General features: G+C 42.9%; 1 protein-coding gene across 1 annotated transcript in view; it reads right to left on the bottom strand.

Moving 5' to 3' along the window:
• Window positions 1-15,941, bottom strand: part of PHF2 (PHD finger protein 2) — a 142,851-nt gene extending 126,910 nt beyond the window's left edge. The window contains exon 1 of the mRNA XM_084634049.1: window positions 15,342-15,941. Coding sequence (XP_084490175.1) covers window positions 15,342-15,439 — 98 coding nt within the window. The 5' untranslated portion in view covers window positions 15,440-15,941. The remainder of the gene's footprint in view (window positions 1-15,341) is intronic.
• Between the last annotated feature and the right edge of the window lie 2,991 nt (window positions 15,942-18,932).

Raw genomic sequence — 18,932 nt, 5'->3', positions numbered from 1 at the left:
GTGACATTGTAAATAAAAAGGAGGCAGCATTATCTCCTGTAAATGTAAACAAACTTGTTTGTCTGAAAGATTGGCTGAACTAGAAGTAGGACTGAGTGGATTTGTAGGCTCTAAAATTTTACACATTGTTTTGTTTTTGACTGCAGTTGTATATATTTTAAAAATCTACATTTGTAAGTTGCACTTTCACAATAAAGAGATTGCACTACAGTACTTGTACAAGGTGAATTGAAAAATACTATTGCTTTTGTTTATCTTTTTACAATGCACATATTTGTAATCAAATACAAACTGAGCCCTGTACAAATATTTGTATTCTGTGTTATAACTGAAATCAATATATTTGAAAATGTAGAAAAAAGTCCAAAATATTTATAATAATAATATTACCAATTTAAATTTAACAGTCTGATTAAAACTGCAATTAATCATGACTTTTTAAAATCTCACAATTGTGATTTTTTTAATCATTTGACAGTGCTACTTCCTACCTTTATCACTTCTGCATTCTCTAAATTATGATTGAACCAAATAATTTCCATCCGTTTATTTCTTTCCAGCACTGAAATGAAGGAAGCTGCATCATTTGAGAAGTATTAGTGCATGTCCATGGTATGCATGGTCTCCCAATAATCTTATATGTATATATAAATATTTCATACAAAAAGCTCCAGGCAAAGAACATGTATGGTGCAAAGTAAGGTGCTCATTCGGTTTTTGCACACTTTGACAGACACACGTGCAAATCCAATGAAATCCAGAGATGATATCTATTCATGGAAATTCTCATTCTGTATACACATAACACATATCTACTGTGCCAGTGGAACACTGGGAGATTATTAGTATTAAATGTTTTAACAGTGAACATGCATTAAATATGGGCTTCTTTTCCAGACCAATGTAAGGCTGGTATGACATATGGACTACCTCTATCAAATTTCAAGTTTCCAACACCTTCCATTGAGGTGCTAAAAAAAGTCACAACAATTGTTTCTTAGCAGAAAATCTGAATTTTTTTCAATCCTTATATCTTTGAAATATGTTTGATGAAAATTTTAGGGGGAAAAATGTGCTCCTTATCTGGGAGCAAGAATACCTATTTTTGCTGAAATGCTAAAATGTTGAGAAAGTTATAAGCAACTACAAATGATATTTTATAATGGAAACATTTAGGTAACCTTAACTATAAGTGTTGCTACATGTGCTAGCTTTAATACATATGAAAACAGGTTGAAAAATGGGGGAGGGGGGGAGAAATCTTCTACAAATGTTTTCATTGAAAAAAAGATCTGCTTTTCACTGGAGCATATTTCCTGTTAGTTTTTGCCCAGCCCTAGCCACTGATATTGAAAATGATGGACAAAAGCACAGAATCCTGCTGGATTCCATGCGACAGGCCTTAGATGGGATCCAGTAATGCACTTAAACATGTGCCTAGCTTCCATTATGTGAATAGCCTATTAATTTCAATAGGCTACTCACACGCTTAAAGTGAAAGAGGTGCTCTGCTGGACTGGGACCACGTACACAGCATGTCTAGTAGAGTGACCAGATAGCAAGTTTGAAAAATCGGGATGGGGTGGGGTATAATAGGTGCCTATATAAGAAAAAGCCCCAAAAATCAGGACCGTCCCTGTAAAATCAGGACATCTGGTCACTCTAGCTAGGTTTTGGGGAGCCTGTCTGAGACAGTGAAGAGCTACCACATTTACTTCTCCTAGGTCTCTTAGGCATTTCTTCAGCCCCTTACAGTCAGGGCCGGCCCTAGATCAAATGGCACTCCAGCTGAAGAGTGCCTTCAGCGCCTCTCCCCCATTTGTTAAACTTTTGAATACCTTACAGCACCCCAGCCCAGCACCCCAAGCCCAGCACCCCCCAAGCCTGGCACTCCATGCGGTTGCATGGGTCGCCCACCCCTAAATCCAGTCCTGCACAGTCAATAGTACTGAAGACTGCTGAGAGACCAAACAGTGTAATCATGAAGACTGGTTTGATATCCAAGGCCAAGAGAAAATCATCCATCAGCAAACTGTGCCATATCCCTCCCCGAAGCCTGACTCCAAAGAGTAGAGGATATCAGCAAAGGTGAGAAACCACTGGAGTTTGGTCATCACCACTTTCTTAATGAGTTTGTCTAGTTAAGGGAGCGAGGAGACAAGGTGATGATGGTGTCCAGTGTGGGTTATTTCAGAAGTGGCTGGACTACTTCATTCTTTATAGTGGTAGGTAAATTGCCTTCTTCAAAAGAGATAATGATGATTTCAGTTACAGTAGCCAGGTAAACTTTTTACATAGCCTGCTATTTTAACAGTATCATCATAGATACAGATATAGCAGCAATTGTGTTATAAACCCCACAGGTTAAACACTTTGCTGGGATAATGTCACCGTTTTCTAGGATGAATTTAGCTCTGTGTGCGCAGGGGCTTATTACTTGGCCTTTCCAAATCATACTGCACTGACACTTAATGCATATATTCTCAGCCTAGGAATGCATTGTTTTAAAAGTGTTAACATGATTGATCTGTAATGGATTAGATTGTAAAATATCTACCACACTGTCTGCACATTTAACAATTACACCTTTACAAATAAAATTTTGAAGTCATTTAAATAAACTAATAAATCTCTTTTTTGTGGCCTGAAAAGGGAGAAGAGTCAGAGATTGCATGAAGTCTACTAGGGAGCTAGCTACTGCCAATCTGTTCTAAGGGTGTGCCTACACTTTGAGCTAGGGGTGTGATTCCCAGTTCGAAGGGACATACTCATGGTAGCTCTCACTGAGCTAGTGCACTAAAAACAGAATGCAGCTGCAGCAGTGGGACAGGTAGCACCCCGATTACATGCTGAAGGTCTCAGATAACACTGCAATGGCCACATTCTATTTTTAGGATGCTAGCTCGATGGGAGCTAGCCCAAGTATGATTCGAGATGGGAATCACACCTCTAGCTCCAACTGTAGACATACCCTGTGTGGAAGGTACTCAGACACTATGGAGATGAACAGCAATATGAAAATAACATACCTGAAACAGATGATACACTTCTACTGTTTTCAAATACTAATTTAGAAATAACTGAGGGTTGTTTAAGTTGAGAGAGGAGATACTTTATATGTAAAATAGTGAGGTCTAAGAATTTTTAATACATGCATATTGTGTTCCATGCCACAGATTAGATGCATAAAATGGCTACTGTGAAAAATCTGGTCAATTTAAACAAAACTTAGGATACTTACATTGCAGCGAAGTCTCTGGAGTCATTACAATGCATGATTATACCAGATTTTTTAATACCATTCAACCATGTTTATCTAAATGTAGAGAGTAGATGCAAAACATTTTGAATAAACTCAGTTTCTGATTAACAGGAAAGGAAGTTATTACATCAGGGAAAATTATTGCCCTTTGGCTGACTGGTAGTTGTATTAATTGGGATTATCAGAGTATTACACGACTAGTACAAGTTTATATTTGCTGAGATTTCATGCAGAATTTGAATGTGTAATATAATTAAAGTGTAATATAATTTTGCTCATAAAAGTTCCAGCAAAAAGATCATTCACTTTTAAAACTGACACGCATGCAGTGCTCATGCAAGGCACAAAGATTAACAGCACTGGAGAATGAAGTTGTCCATGCTCAGAACACTGGCAGGCAGCAAAGACTGAGAGTGAACCTTTTCCAGTTTCCCCACTGACCCCCCTCTACATCTGGTATCCTGATAGGGGGAGTGCCATTAGGGGTGCCATTGCTCATCCAAATCTTGGCCTCTCCACTGCGGCTTTCAAAATGTTGCCAACAGATACAGGGTGAAATCCTGACTCTACTGACCTAAATAGCAAAACACTCATTGACTTCAGAATTTTGCCCAGGGTGGGTTTTGTCATGTGTTTCCTATCTATCTATCACCTAGGTAAAAAATGGAGCCCACCAACTCATTTCACAAAGGTCACTGAACAGCCATGAGGTGGTAATAACATCGGCTCTCTGCCAACTTTAACCAGAACCAAAAAAATAACCTGGTGGTAAAAGGCACTACACAGTCATTGCCAATCTCCCAAGCCATCTAGCCCCCTATGTAAAAACTGGAATAATCATGAGAACCATGGAAGAACCATAATAGTTCCATTCACATTACACAGGTTCAAACAGATCAACAAATGGTGACAATGTTAATGGAAGAGTCTGCCTATTAGGGAGAGAAGGAACGGGTTGAGATAGCTGTCAAAAATAAAGGGAAATCATTTTTAAAGAGTTACAATAATCGTGACAAAGTTTCTCTGTCCAGCAACAATTTTTTCCTCATATATGGTTAAATTGTTTTAACTGGTTCTGCAGAAATATTAAACAAAATCTCTACTCTCCCCCACCACAGACATATTCAGGTTACAAACAGTGGGTCTGCTAATCTACCTCCTCCTTGCTCACTGGCAGAATTTATTTCCCTTTACTAACTATACCTGGAAAATGATGCTGTTTGAACCTTTCTGGCTAAAAACTGCCAGCTGCTTAAGGGTCCAATCTTGCACTCATTGAAGTTAACAGACATTTTGTCCTTGAATTGGGCCCCAAATGTGGTTCAGCAACAGGTTTTTGGTTCATGGTGGGCACTGGAGCCTTCTGCTAGATTTTTTTTAATTAAACCTGAATTGTGTCTAATATTCATAACATTATTATACTTTCTGTTGTAAAATCCTTTTATCTTTAAAGGACTTTCACACATACTAGAAGTGCAACTGGACAAGTCTATTACTTGCTGTCAGATGCTAGTATCTCAGTAACACACTTGCAGGCCTGTTCCTATCATAGAAGTGTCTACAGTTACTATCATTTAGATCCATATTTTCTAAAATATCCACTAATTTGGGGTTCCTTGACTTTTGAGCTCCTAAACTGAGAGACTACAGGCTGCCTTTGAGAGAACTGCTAAGCGTTCATTATCCTATTTGCTATGAATAAAAATTGGGTACTCAGCATTCTGAAAATGAGGCTCAAACTGTCTCATGTTGGACCCTTTTGCAAATTTGGGCCATTATATATTCTAACAAACAGGTTTAAATACAAGACTTCATATTTCCAGTCCCACACCTATCAATAAGGACCACTCTTTTTCATCATGCTATAGTGCTTGAGCCTCAAGCACCCAGGCACTGAAAACCTGTGAGCTTTCTAATCAATAGTCAAACTGAGTCCTAAAACAAAGCACTGTTCAGGAGTGAAAAGCCCACTCAGCTCGAAAGTCAGCATTACAGCGCTAGATATCATGCTAACAGCTACGGAATACTAGTTTGATACCTGGGCAGTGTTCCAAAAGGGAACAGAAAACCCAAAGATAAAAGAACTGACTATTCTGAGGAAGCTAATCCACTTTCTCCTTGCATGCATATCTGAACAAGGAGCCAGTACTTTAGAAATAAAGTGCTGTGTAACTACTGAAGTGCTTTGCCTGGGGTTGTCAGTATTAGAATTCTGGCACCTCAGAGTTAAGGTCAACTTGCAGTTTCCATTGTAAACTTTTTATTTTTAGGGCTGTGTAATTCAACCTTTTTCCATTCACACCAAGTTTTGGCCCTTTGGCAGTTTTCTTCCAGAAAATAAAACAGGATGCATTATTAATAATTTGACAATCCACAGTGTATATGGAGAATATTCTCTGTTTTTATTAATAAATGCATGCAAAGCAGTCTTGATATTATGACTGACATCACAAGGTCTCTGGAGATACTGGAGTATCAATCAGAAGTATCCTACGGCATGTTAAGATTGTTATAGTTTCCACTGTAAATCTCTTTCCATAGTTACGTATCTCAAAACAAGAAAAGTGGTGAAACAATTACCTCTGGGTCATTCTATGGGATCAAGAACTCAACACTGACGGGCTTCACAATATTGTTTTGCTTTACCTTCTGGTCAGAGTTCATTTGCAGCTGAAAACTATGTTTTGATAATTAGCATGGGAACTTAATTCTGAATCCCATATTTATGAAGGAAGGCTAAGTGTGGAGTTCCTGATCTGATTAGAAAGCCAATGAAAATTTGATCTCCCCTTAAAAGACTGCAACAAAAGGAAGTACAGAGACTCCACATGGATTTGAATGTTAAGTGGTCCTTTAAATTCTTTAAACTCTTTTTAAACTTCCAGAATAATGTAAAGGCCTCGGATAGCTAAAGTGACACCAATTTTTAAAAAGGGCTCCAGAGGCAATCCCGGCAATTACAGGCCGGTAAGCCTGACTTCAGTACCAGGCAAACTGGTTGAAACTATAGACATAAACAGAGAGATGAACATAATTTGTTGGGGAAGAGTCAACACGGTTTTTGTAAAGGGAAAATCAGACCTCACCAATCTACTAGAATTCTTTGAGGGGGTCAACAGGCATGTGGACTAGGGGGATCCAGTGGATATAGTGTACAGCAACACCTCGCTTAACGTTGTAGTTAGGTTCCTGAAAAATGCTACTTTAAGCGAAACGATGTTAAGTGAATCCAATTTCCCCATAAGAATTAATGTAAATAGGGGGGATTAGGTTCCAGGGAAATTTTTTTCACCAGACAAAAGACTATTATACACACACACATATATACACAGCATAAGTTTTAAACAAACAATTTAATACTGTACAGAGCAATGATGATTGTGAAGTCTGATTGAGGTGGTGAAGTCAGAGGGTGGAAGACGGTGGGATATTTCCCAGGGAATGCCTTACTGCTAAATGATGAACTAGCATTTGGCTGAGCCCTCAAGGGTTAATACATTGTTGTTAATGTAGCCTCACACTCTACAAGACAGCACAAACAGAGGGAGGGGAGACACCATGTTAGAGAGAGACATGCATTGCCCCTTTAAGTACGCTGACCCCACTCTAAGTACACTGCCTTTTTAAGTAGATCAGCAAGTTGAGACAGCAGCTGCTGCCAGCAAGCTCCCTCCGTCCTGAGCCGTGTTGTGTCCGTCCCACCCCCCCCCCCCCGCCCCGGTGGAGATGGGGTAAAGGAGTGGAGGGCAGGAGAAGGGGGAGGGGGACACCCTGACATTAGCACCCCTGTCCCCCACCCCTGCACAGCAAGCAAGAGGCTCCCGGGAGGGCAGGAGCAGCACATGGCAGTGGGGGGAGGGACAGCTGAACTGCCCGGCAATTGATAGCCTGCTGGGCGGCTGCCACACAGGGAACTTAGGGGAGCGGGGAGCTGATGGGGGTCTGCCGGCCCACCCTGGTTCCAAACCCCCACCAGCTAGCTCCAACGGGCTGCTCTTCCTGCAGGTAGTGGACAAAGCAGGTAGCTGCCAAACAATGTTATAATGGAGCATTGCGCAACTGTAAAGGAGCATGTTCCCTAATTGATCAGCAATGAAACAACATTAACCGAGAGGACTTTAAGTGAGGAGTTACTGTACTTAGATTTTCAGAAAGCCTTTGACAAGGTCCCTCTTAAGCAAAGTAAGCTGTCATGGGATAAGAGAGAAGGTCCTCACATGGATTGGCAACTGGTTAAAAGATAGGAAACAAAGGATAGGAATAAATGGTCAGTTTTCAGAATGGAGAGAGGTAAATAGTGGTGTCCCCCTGGGGTATGTACTGGGATACAGCCTATTCAACATATTCATAAATGATCTGGAAAAAGGGGTAAACAGTGAGGTGGCAAAATTTGCAGATGTCACAAAACTACTCAAGATAGTTAAGTCCCAGGCAGACTCAAAGAGCTACAAAAAGATCTCTCAAAACTGTGTGACTGGGCAACAAAACGGCAGATGAAATTCAATGTTGATAAATGCAAAGTGATGCACACTGGAAAACATAATCCCAACTATACATATAAAATGATGGGGTCTAATTTAGCTGTTACCATTCAAGAAAGAGATCTTGGAGTCAGTGTGGCTAGTTCTCTGAAAACATCCACTCAATGTGCAGCGGCAGTGAAAAAAAGCGAACAGATAATAAGACAGAGAATAGCATGTTGCCCGAGTCTATATAAATCCATGGTATGCCCACACCTTGAATACTGCATGCAGATGTGGTCTCCCCATCTCAAAAAAGATATATTGGAATTGGAAAAGGTTCAGAAAAGGCCAACAAAAATTACTAGGGGTATGGAACGGCTTCCGCATGAGGAGAGATTAATAAGACTGGGACTTTTCAGCTTGGAAAAGAGACGACTAAAGGGGGACATGATTGAGGCCTCTAAAATCATGACTGATGTGGAGAGTGTTATTTACTCCTCATCACATCAGAACTAGGGGTCACTAAATGAAATTAATAGGCAGCAGGTGTAAAACAAACAAAAGGAAGTATTTCTTCACACAGCACACAGGTAACCTGTGGAATTCTTTTTGCCAGAGGATGTTGTGAAGGCCAAGACTATAACAGGGTTCAAAAAAGAACTAGATAAATTCATAGAGGATAGGTCCATCAATGGCTATTAGCCAGGATGGGCAGGGATAGCATCCCTAGCCTCTGTTTGCCAGAAGCTGGGAATGGGCGACAGGGGATGGATCACTTGATGATTACCTGTTCTGTTCCTTCCCTCTGGGGCACCCGGTATTAGGCACTGTCAGAAGACAGGACACTGGGCTAGATGGACCTTTGATCTGACCCAGTATGACCTTTATGATGTTCTTATGTTGTTCCTGATCCTACTCCCATTGAAATAAATGATAAAACAAACACTGGCTTCAATGGAAGCAGGCTTAAAATGTATTTTTATATTAGTTTCAAACACTGTTGCACCAGGTTTCAAACAAACAAGTTAGTTTTTTTAAAAAGCAGACAATTCCCACTAAGGGCTTGTCTACATGGGGAAAATGACTGGAATAACTACTCCAGAATAGCTCTGCGTGTGAATACTCTGTTCCAAAATAATTAGTGTGCTTTGTGGAACAATTTATTCCACAACAGCTATTCAAGTAAGTTTCCCTGTATAGACCAGCCCTTAATGCGGATTATTCCTTTAGGGTACTCTGAAACACCTACAATCTTTAAGATATAAAATTAAACAACTAAACATATGCAACTTTTTTTCATATTTTTAATTCCCTGTACTAAATGAAACACTGTTTGTACAGTGTAAATCTGCAAAACACATTGACACTTGATAATATTGAGGGAAACTAGTCAGTAAGATTCAAAACAGGATTTATATTTATACAAACAGGAGTTGAATCTATAGTTACAATCTTCCATTGTATGGTATTGCAAACCAAAGTGCATTATGAGGAGTTTATACCTTAATCCAAGCATCCAGAATTGGCCGCTGTCAGACATAAGATACTAGACTAGATAGAATTTCCATACCAAAAGAGAGCTATTTCCCAATAATGGTCAATACTCCAGCTGGTATTCATCTTAAGTATCAATGCATCAGGTTTAGCACACTCAGTTTTATTCTACCTGTGGGAACTGTGGGTGTTACCCTTGTCATTCTAAATAGCTAATCATTTTTTAATCTTACTAAGTTATTTACCATGATGATTTCTTGTGGCAGAGGGTTCCATGGCTTAAATATATGTGGTGCAAAAAAAAGGTATTTCCCTTTCCTCTTTCTATTTAGTGAATGACTGTATGTACCCCTCCTATGGCATCTGGGTGCCTGATATAAATTAATGAAACACCATGTTAAACTCCCACAGCTAAGAGGATAAACAACTCACCTTCCTGTACCTATCAACCTTAATAAATAAGCCAATATTGTTCCATAGTTAAGGAAATACTTGAACAAAAAGCCTTGCCTTGCTCTGCTCTAAAGTTCAGAAAACTTTAGATTCTGGCACACTTCCAGAATGAGCAAGTATGATAGCTGGGTCTTGCCACTGAACAGGTCTCCCTCCAGCCTTCAAGGGGTTTGCATTCATAGGCTGTCAGTCAAAGAACCCTGGGAGGCACGGATCAGCATTCACGTCACACTCCCTGTCAGTACCCGGCCTGGGCCAGCTAATGATCTAACCAGAAATCCAAATTTGGTGATGAATCCTGGTCATGCGCTATCTGAGGCACAGATGCGCATAAGCTAAGAAGAGTCAAAGCACCTTAGCTGATTTCAGCTCCAGCATGGGTTCAAAAGAAGGGAGGCTCTCCCTAAGGCAGGCAGGTACCATACCATACATGGTTTTATATATTAGAACTCACACCCTCCATTGCTCCTGGAAGCCGATGAGAAGCCTGTGCAGTTCACAGAGCCACCAAACCACTCCACCAAGTTGGAGGTCCACTGCATTCTACATTAGCTAAACATTCCAAGTGGTTGCTAAAGGTAGCCAAGGTAGAGCACACTGCAGTAGTCAAACCTGGAGGTGACAGTGTCACTTTAAAGAAAGGCGGTAACCTCGTAAATCACCACAGATGAAAGACAGCACCATGAGCTACCACTGCTACCTGGGAAGCCAAGAGCAGCTGGGAATCTAAAAGTATCCCAAGAGAGTGAATCTCTTTGGGAAAGCACGGACATTCTCCATTAACAAACAGAGCAGCTAAACTCCTATCGGCAACTCCTCAGGTTGTTTTCCCTAGCCAACATGCATCACCTCCATCATTTGTGGGTTGAGCTTCAGCCAACTTGTTTTCGCAGGGCCTGGACAGAACAAGGAAATTATTCAGTCTCAATCTAATGAGAAGCACAAACAAGGAGGTCATCTTCATATTGGTGACACTGTAGCCCCAAACATTAACACAAACACTCTCAAAGGGCCTTGTGCATGTTGCACAGAAGGGACAGCAGTATGGAACCACAGATGAGAAGAGCTTCACAGACCCTCTGAAACTATTCCAAAAGGAAAGAGCAGAACCAGTGAAGAACAGTTCCACTCACCCCTTTTACACCCTGCCAACATATCAGGACCACCACCTGGGCAACACTATGAAAAGCTCTAGTTCTTACAAAATCATCAGACTCTTGACTTTTGTCTAGGGCCAGGAGTTCATCAACCAACGATATGAATGTAATCACTATAACATACCCAATCCTGAAACCAAAATGATAGGAATCCAGAAAATAAAAAGATGCCTACTGAAGTGTAATCTTCTCCAAAAATGAAAAGTTTGAAACATGGTAATAACTGGCAACTGGAGAGATAATTAACATTAAGAGATGGCTTCTTGAGAAGGGTCTAACCATTGTTTCTTTAAGGATGTTTGGTATCTTGTCCTCCCAAGAGAAGGTAACAAACCCAAAAAGCTTCTGACTGGCTTTCACCAGGCATGAGAAACCTGGATCTCTCTCAGGTAATTTTGTCAGATAATATCATGGAGTAATGATGTCCAAACTGGTGTCCATGGACCACTAGAGATCTGCAGAGCACTTCCTGGTGGTCTGCAGAGAGCTGGCTAGTCAGTTAGCACTTGCTCCTCATTCTTATTTCCAGATGCTAAAGTACATTAAATGAAAGCCTAAAATAAATTTAATACTTTTCTAATATTAATTTCCTATATAAGCAATTGTTGCAGTTGCCACGGGGATGTTATTCAATGTCAAATGAGAGGAGACATTAGGAATGTGATGTGAAGTAGCCCATGAAATATCTCTATTAAGATGCGGTGCACTCTACGAAAACGTTTGGAAAGCCCCATCACAGAGGAATCAGGAAAACACCTGAGCCATTTCCACAAAAACAAAATAGGGATTATGGAATTTTTAAGAAATCCCACAGCCTACCACGGTACTTGAAGAAATCAATAAAGTTCTCCCCCTTCAAAAATTACTAATTTTGATGAGCTTCTTTGTACATTGATTAGTTTGAATATTAAGACAATGTATTAAGCTTGCAAATAATTCAGAAATAAAATGAACTTTTTTGTGACTATCATAAGTGCACAGAATGTGTGACATGAGTTTAAGATTGTTATATATATTTTATTGAAACAAATTACATTATTTTAAAAATAATAGTTTTTGGTGGTAGTGTAAAATATACACACACATACAAACTTGCAAGATTGAGGTCTCTAAAAGACACCCATGATTTTTTAAAAAAACTAAACCCCCACCAGGTATGTTTTTTCTATTGATTACCTCTTTGTGCTTATATTATGAAAAAAGGCAAATAGGGGCATCCAAATGGCCTCTCTCTTCTATCATACCACTTCTTCTGCGTCTCTTCTTCAAAGTAAATACCAAGTCTTTTTAATCTCTCCTTGTGTGGAAGCCCCATCTTTCTCAAAGTCCCTAGTTATTTTTAGAGTCCACCTCTGAACCTTTATGTTTGCTGCTATTTCTATTTAAGATCATTAAAACTGAACACAGTTCGCAAGGTGAAGATACACCAACCGTTTGCTATTACGTTCTTTCCCTTCTAATACCACGTAGAACATCCTATCTCACTATCACTGAGCTTTGTCTTCATTGAGCTGTCCACAGACATGCACAGATCATTTTCCTGAGCATTTCCCTTCAAAACCCATCAGTGTATACAAGTATCTTACTAGTCCCTTCTTACTTACTTGTCTATGTTGACTTTACTGTGCCACCATTCGGTCTTAAAACCCTGAGATTTTAGGTCCTACTTGAGTTCTCACGATCCTCTTTAGTCTTGGCTATTTAATTTTTACCACCTCTCTGTCACCCCTCTCAAATCCTTAACAAACATGAGATACTGCACACCACTTTGGAAATTTGTCTAGTTCATAACCCTAGAGCACCCCACTACTAACATTTTCACCTACAAGAACTGGCCATTAATTCACACACTTTGCTTCACATTTCTGAACCACTTTTTAAATCCATGATGAGACTTTACCTCTCCCCCCACAGTTAACAAGTTTCTATAATAGCCTCTTGGAAGGAAGTTTATCAAATTCCTTTTGAAATACCTCTTTTAACTATCTCCAGCTCAGTCTCCATTAGTTGGTTTCGGGCCTGCTCCAGTACCCACTGACATCAGTGACAGTGAAAACAAGCCCTTAGCCTGCTCCAACCTATCTCCTTTATCTGGTATTCTGTGAGAACTCTTCAAAAGAGTTAACAGGAGAGAGTCACAATTTACCCTTACAGAATACCTATCACACGATGTGCACTCAGTTTAGGAGCTTAACACACTCTTTAAATGATTTCCCTATTATTTTTCCAATAGTTTTTAACTAAGCTACTTCGTTCTTGAATTCTTTTAGAACTAAGAGATAAGTTACATCTTTGGCCCTGGTGATTGACTCTATTTTAATTTCACTTCTTTTTTGATACTTCGATCTCTCACAGTATCTGACCTTTACTACTTATAAAGAATTGCTTTTTATGTCCACCTTTCCATCCTGAGGGACTCGCAGTCACACTGACCCTCCTGATGGCTTCCAACAGTACTCTAAATAAACTTAGAAGAATATCTTATTATTTTGTATACTTCTGCCTACTCACTCCTCAAGTTTCCTCTTGGTTTTTCAAATAACTACTGGAGATGTTTTCCATTCTATTAGTATAATTTGAGTCAATTTTTAAAAGGACACCATTTTAATTCTAAACCTCTGGTACCTTGCTGTTCAACCCCCCTCTATGTTTCCCTTGATTTTAATTTTTGTTGATCTGGAGTACCCAAGTCTTGTATGAGTCTAATAAGTTTATTTTTAAACAATCCTCAAGGTGATTCTCTGAGTTTTAATCCCCTTAACTTTCTTTACATTATTTTTAACTAACTTCCCCATTCCTAAAAGAAAAAGAAAGGTTCTTGAAGTTCAGTTTCACAGTATTTGTTCCTCTAAATAACACCCCCACCCCAGAAGAGCTCTGTTTAAGCTCCAAAGCTTGTCTCTCTCAACAACAGAAATTGGTCCAATATTGTCACTTACATAAAACCTCAACCATACATTCTATACCATGGTTTAATATGAAATAAATAAAAAGAGAAGCCTCTCCCTTTGTCTGCTCCTGAACTAACTCTCCCAAACATCATTTCCCCCCTCCTCACGAAAGTTGTGGAGATATAAAGTTCAGTCCCTTCAAAGCTGACTAGCTGTAAGTCACCTGGGGGCTCTGTTTTGTTCGGGCAATCCCTGTGATCCCAGAAACTTACTGTTGTGACACCAAGATCATAGCAATGCTGTTGACTCAGCGATAATGCAATGTAGTGGTTACATGACAAAGGGGCAAAGCAACGTATTCCCAACCCACGCTCCCCCAGTAGCGATACAATGAGAGAGGGCAGGGGCGGCGACACCCATTCTGCTGAGTGTCACTGACCTCAGGGTTAAACGACTGCAATAGGTTAGTTTTGCTGTTAAATTGTTAACACGCTGCTAATTGTCAATGGGCTCCGAAGTCCCCTCCCTTTGCTCTAGGCACCGCTTGAAAACCGTGGGGTGACAGTCACAGGGGGCTGCTCTGGGGCGTGGGGGGCTCAGTCACAGGGGGCTGCTATGTGGTGGGAGGTCAAAGGGAAGCTAGGAGGTGGGGGGTCAGTCATGGGGGGCTGTTAGGCGGTGGGAGGTCTGGGGGCTGCTCGGGGGTCTCGCCCCCCACGTCCCTGGGCACACTGGCGTGGCTCGGTGCAGCCCCCGAGAGGCCCTGCCGTGGCAGGGGCGGGCTGTGAGCTAGCGGGGTCTTCCCCCCCACCCCGCCGGGCGCGAAGCGCGCCCAGCGGCGCCCCTGCTCCCGGGGCAAGCCGGCTCCCACCGCAGCGGCCGGGGGCTCCCAGCCCGGCCCCTACCCGCCTCTCGGGGTCTTGCTCGCAGCCCGCCTTGCCGCTGCGGGGCCCGCGCTCGCCTGTCTCCGAGCCCCCTTCCCCCGCCCATGTGCCGCGGGCCGGGCGGGCCCTGCCCGGCGCTCGGCTCAGGCTGCTCCGGCCATTGTGCCCCTGTCACACGGGAGCCGAGCCGAGCCGGCCGCGCGCCACAGCGGAGCCCGGCCCAGCGGCCGCCGCCTCCCCGGGACAAGCTCCCGCGAGCCCGGCCACCGCAAGCTCTGCGTCCGCTGCTGCAAGCCCCCGGCCGGCAGCCAGCCAGCCCCGCCGTGCAGCCGCTTCCCCGGGCCCCGCACAACGAGCCCACCAGGCAGCGGTGCAATGGTCCGGAAAGCAGGCGTGAGCCAGAGCCGCCCCCGCCCCCGCCCGGACAATAGCCCCCCATGACCGGGGCGGGGGGGTTAGGCACTGTGCTGAGAACCGAACATTTACAAAACAACCCCCCCCTCCAAAAAAAAAAAGCCCCAGCAGCGAGGGCCGGGGGCAGCGAGGCTCCTCCTCCTCCTCTCCAAAAAGGCCTGTTGGAAAACTGCACACAGCAACAGCAGCGGCGGCAGCTCCGCCGCCTGCCTCCCTCTGCCCCGGAGAGACAAGGCGGCGAAGGGCGAGAAGGGGCGATCGCAGCCCGAGCGGGGTGCGGGGGAGGAAGGGGGGGGACAGCAGGCCCGAGCCCTTTGTGTTACCTGCCGTGGAACCAGTCCTTGCAGGCATCGCACTCGATCATGAAGCGGGTTACGTCGTAGGGCAGCCTGCAGATGCAATAGACGGGCACCGTCGCCATGTTAGCTGAGCTCCCTTCAAAACAACACTGGACTCCCAGGCAAGCGAGCAGGGCTGGCGGCGGCTCCTGCCGCTCGGTAGCTGGCGGTTTCTCCTTCCAAAACGCAAGCAAAAAAATTGCAATGTCGAGAGACGGAGCGGGGAGGGGAAGGGGGGGGAGAGAAGAAGGGTGGAAAAAAAAATCAGATAATGCAATTACAGCTCCTCAAGGGCGAGCTCGCAATGTCAGAAAAATAATAAAGGGCTTCCCAAACTTTGGCTGCATGGCTCCTCTCTGGCTCTGCGAGCTCCAGGCAAGCTGGGGCTTTTTTGTGTGTTGTTGTTGGTAAATGATTATTATCCAAAATGTTTGGCGAAATGCATTATATTGCGTGCCCCCTGGTGACAGTACAGTACCGCGGCTTTTCATAAACACTCCGAAATGTAGCCCTTTCCTTGTAATGTCCTTACGTCAGCTTGCAACATTGTAATATTTCCTCCGATGGGGCTGGGGAGGGAGGCTGCAGAAGGGGAGGCGAATCTGAAAACTCAGAGCTTGGCACCGGGCAAAATACTAGCGAGGGGGGGACGGGGCTGGGAGGGGAGGTAACCCACCTTGCTGAGAAAAACAAACAGGGCTGGGTGTAAAAACGGGGACGAGTAAAAGGAGGGAGATTTAAAAGAAATAAACGACGAGTGGAGATGGGCTGCTCGGAATGCCAAGATCTCGCAATCGTTCCGCACTGCAAGGAGAGACTTTAAAAAAAACTGGCCTTAAAAACAAAAATCGGTCTCCAGATTCGAGAGGGACAGTGTGTGTGTGCGCCCCCCCGCCAGACTACACACCTGCAAAAACGAGTGACACCTGCCAGCAGGGCCGAATAAAGGAGATGGGGGGATTAAATGAATTTAGCTGTTATAATAACAGGTCTGAGCGCGGGAATGTCCAAAAAGGGTCCTAAAAGCGGGGCAGCGACTCCGCTTTTAAAGAGACATAAGTAAGGGCTTTAAAAAGTTATTTCGTTCCATGCTGCACACAGCGCAGGGCGGCCAAGGAGCTGTGCTCCCTGCAGAGACGGGAATCGGGAGTGAATTCAAACAAGGAACCCACACCGCCAGATCTATATTCCCTTGGGAAAGGATTCTGCACCAGGGAGGCGTCCGAGAGAGCAGCCTTCCCAACGCTGAGAAGGGGGGGCTGCAGGAAAACGCTTCTGAAGACACACAGCTTCCAGGCAACACTTTTTGGAACAGGCTTGTTTTGTTTGCGGTGCCCATCGCCGACAGCGCGTTGAAGGAAAATAATAAAGCTTTCCGCACGGACCAGCTGGTCCCTTGCGTTCTGTGGCGCTTCCTTTCTGCGATCCTGTTTGCAAACGAGAAGCATAAAACATGTCCTTTATGATCAGTTTCTGTTTGCACCGGATGTGACACTTGCACAGCGTTGTTTCCAATATGCCTTGTCCATTGAATTCCAGCCGCCGGTTCAAACTTTTGTAAAATGTCACTTGTCCCTTTTTCTCTTGGTGATTCCTAACTTTAGTCATTTGATTGATTCAAATGGTCATAAACCTTCCCCCAGAGCTATTAACATATTCTCCAGCACCCTCAAAAGCAGCAGTTTGTAAAGTACACTTACAGCTGTTGCCAGACTTACTATACATGATGTGTGTGCACACACCCACATATACACATCATTTGAAGTTTAACATGGATAATTTAGGTGTATATGCATACACCCATAAACATAAGTACAGCATGTAGCTCTAAACCCAAAAACTTTATTTTGATGACAACCAACTCTATATCCAAAACAGAGATGGTTAAACTTTGAAATAACATGATTTTAACTCAATAATTGCACCGTGATGCCTAAAGAAACAAAAGCTTTAGAGAATTATTAGCAGGGGTCTAAGCAAGGTAGGGGAGGGATACATGAAAGATGTACGTATTTTGAAGGGAAAACTTGTATTTGATGGAGGTATTTTGCAATATTTAATTTCCTTAAAAGCCACATAAGCCTACCTAAGGCAGCCCATCCACCCTTAAATTAGAAATGGAGTGACTAGGCCTGTAACCCTTAAAAGATGAAAGTAAATGTACTGGCCCTATGAAGTGCCAAATCAATGCCGTAGGGTATTGGGGACATGTTGCTAAAGGCAGCTCATGAGTAAAATACTATACAGCCCAAAACAGCAATCATCATCCACAAAGAGAAGAGTGAGCAACAGCAGCAGTGTAAGAACCAAAGCTTGAACTGATGCTTCTCTCTGAAAAGTGAAAACCTCTCTTCCAGCAGCAGGAGTCTGCCAAGCTGGTAAAGAGGCAAGGATCATGGTAGCTTGTGTAATGGAGAAGAGAAGAGATTCTCATTTCCACATAAGGTTAGTTCTAGGCCTCTCTGCTGGGATTACCAACAAGGTTAACATTTGTATCAGTGGGACCTGCCCACCAAGACTGGAGTGAGACTGACTAGTCATTTTATGTAGGCCACTGACTGAGACAGCAGTGACTTTTAGTCCCTCCCATGCTGGCTGCAGTGTTAGAAGTGAAAGTCTCTATCCCATAATCAATATACTGAGCCATCCACTTCCCCTGGGATTGTTTGGTAGTAGATGACCTTGAAATGATTGTTAAATATTTTATGATGGCTTTCCTTTGTAAACAGTGTAGGGTTTCAAATTTTCCCCATAAGGCTGAGGTCAAAGTATTGCACAGTATTGTATGCACACCACAAACTCAGATTACTAACTATGCAGTCTACCAGGGTTACTAATATAAGCCTGCATTTTCAAAAGTGGATAAAGTCTTTGGGACCCTCCAATTTTTTGAGTGCCAAGTTGAGTCACCTTGAAGACAGTGCTGAGTACCTGCTAAGACACAGGTCCCTTTTCGGATGTCTCAAGATGGACACCCAAAATCATTCGTCACTTTTGAAAATTAAAAGGAGACAAAACCTATAGTGCTCCAGCCAGAAAAACAGGAGACCGGGTCTAGGGGAGTAAAGCAGCAGGGGAAAGGTCTAGTAAAGCATTCAGCACTCTTGCCAAAATGTAATACAAGGGAATTCCCTCCACCACAAGGCTACTGTGAATCTTAGTAAGGGAAGGGGGGAAAAAATAGAAGCAAGTGATCTTACCTGGCTTTGGTCTCAAGATGAAATGTATATGAAGGAACCGCTCTGCAGGTGCCATTTTGTTTTCCTTTGAACATGGAAACCTAATTTTTAGTGCCCTTCCAAAACAAAGTTTTCAATTTGCTGAAAAGCAGAGTAATAAAATCTGACTGTGATCATTACAGGATAGGTATAGTGTGAAATGCAGGTATCTGATCACATGCCAAGCAATAGTCCTCTTATTCTATGGAGCCTGCTGCCATTGAAGGCAATTTCCTATTGATTTTCATGGGAGTAGGACTGAGCCCAAAAAGTTTAAGGAGGCCGAAGAGTCCACCCCTCCTGGGAGTCAAGTGGGTAGCTCTAGCACTTTAGCTAGGAGCCCTGTAGGGATGAAATG

Source organism: Lepidochelys olivacea (assembly GCF_965140295.1).
Source record: "Lepidochelys olivacea isolate rLepOli2 genome assembly, chromosome: 7".
Classification (NCBI taxonomy): Eukaryota; Metazoa; Chordata; order Testudines; family Cheloniidae; genus Lepidochelys; species Lepidochelys olivacea.
This window is presented reverse-complemented; position numbering and strand designations above follow the sequence as displayed.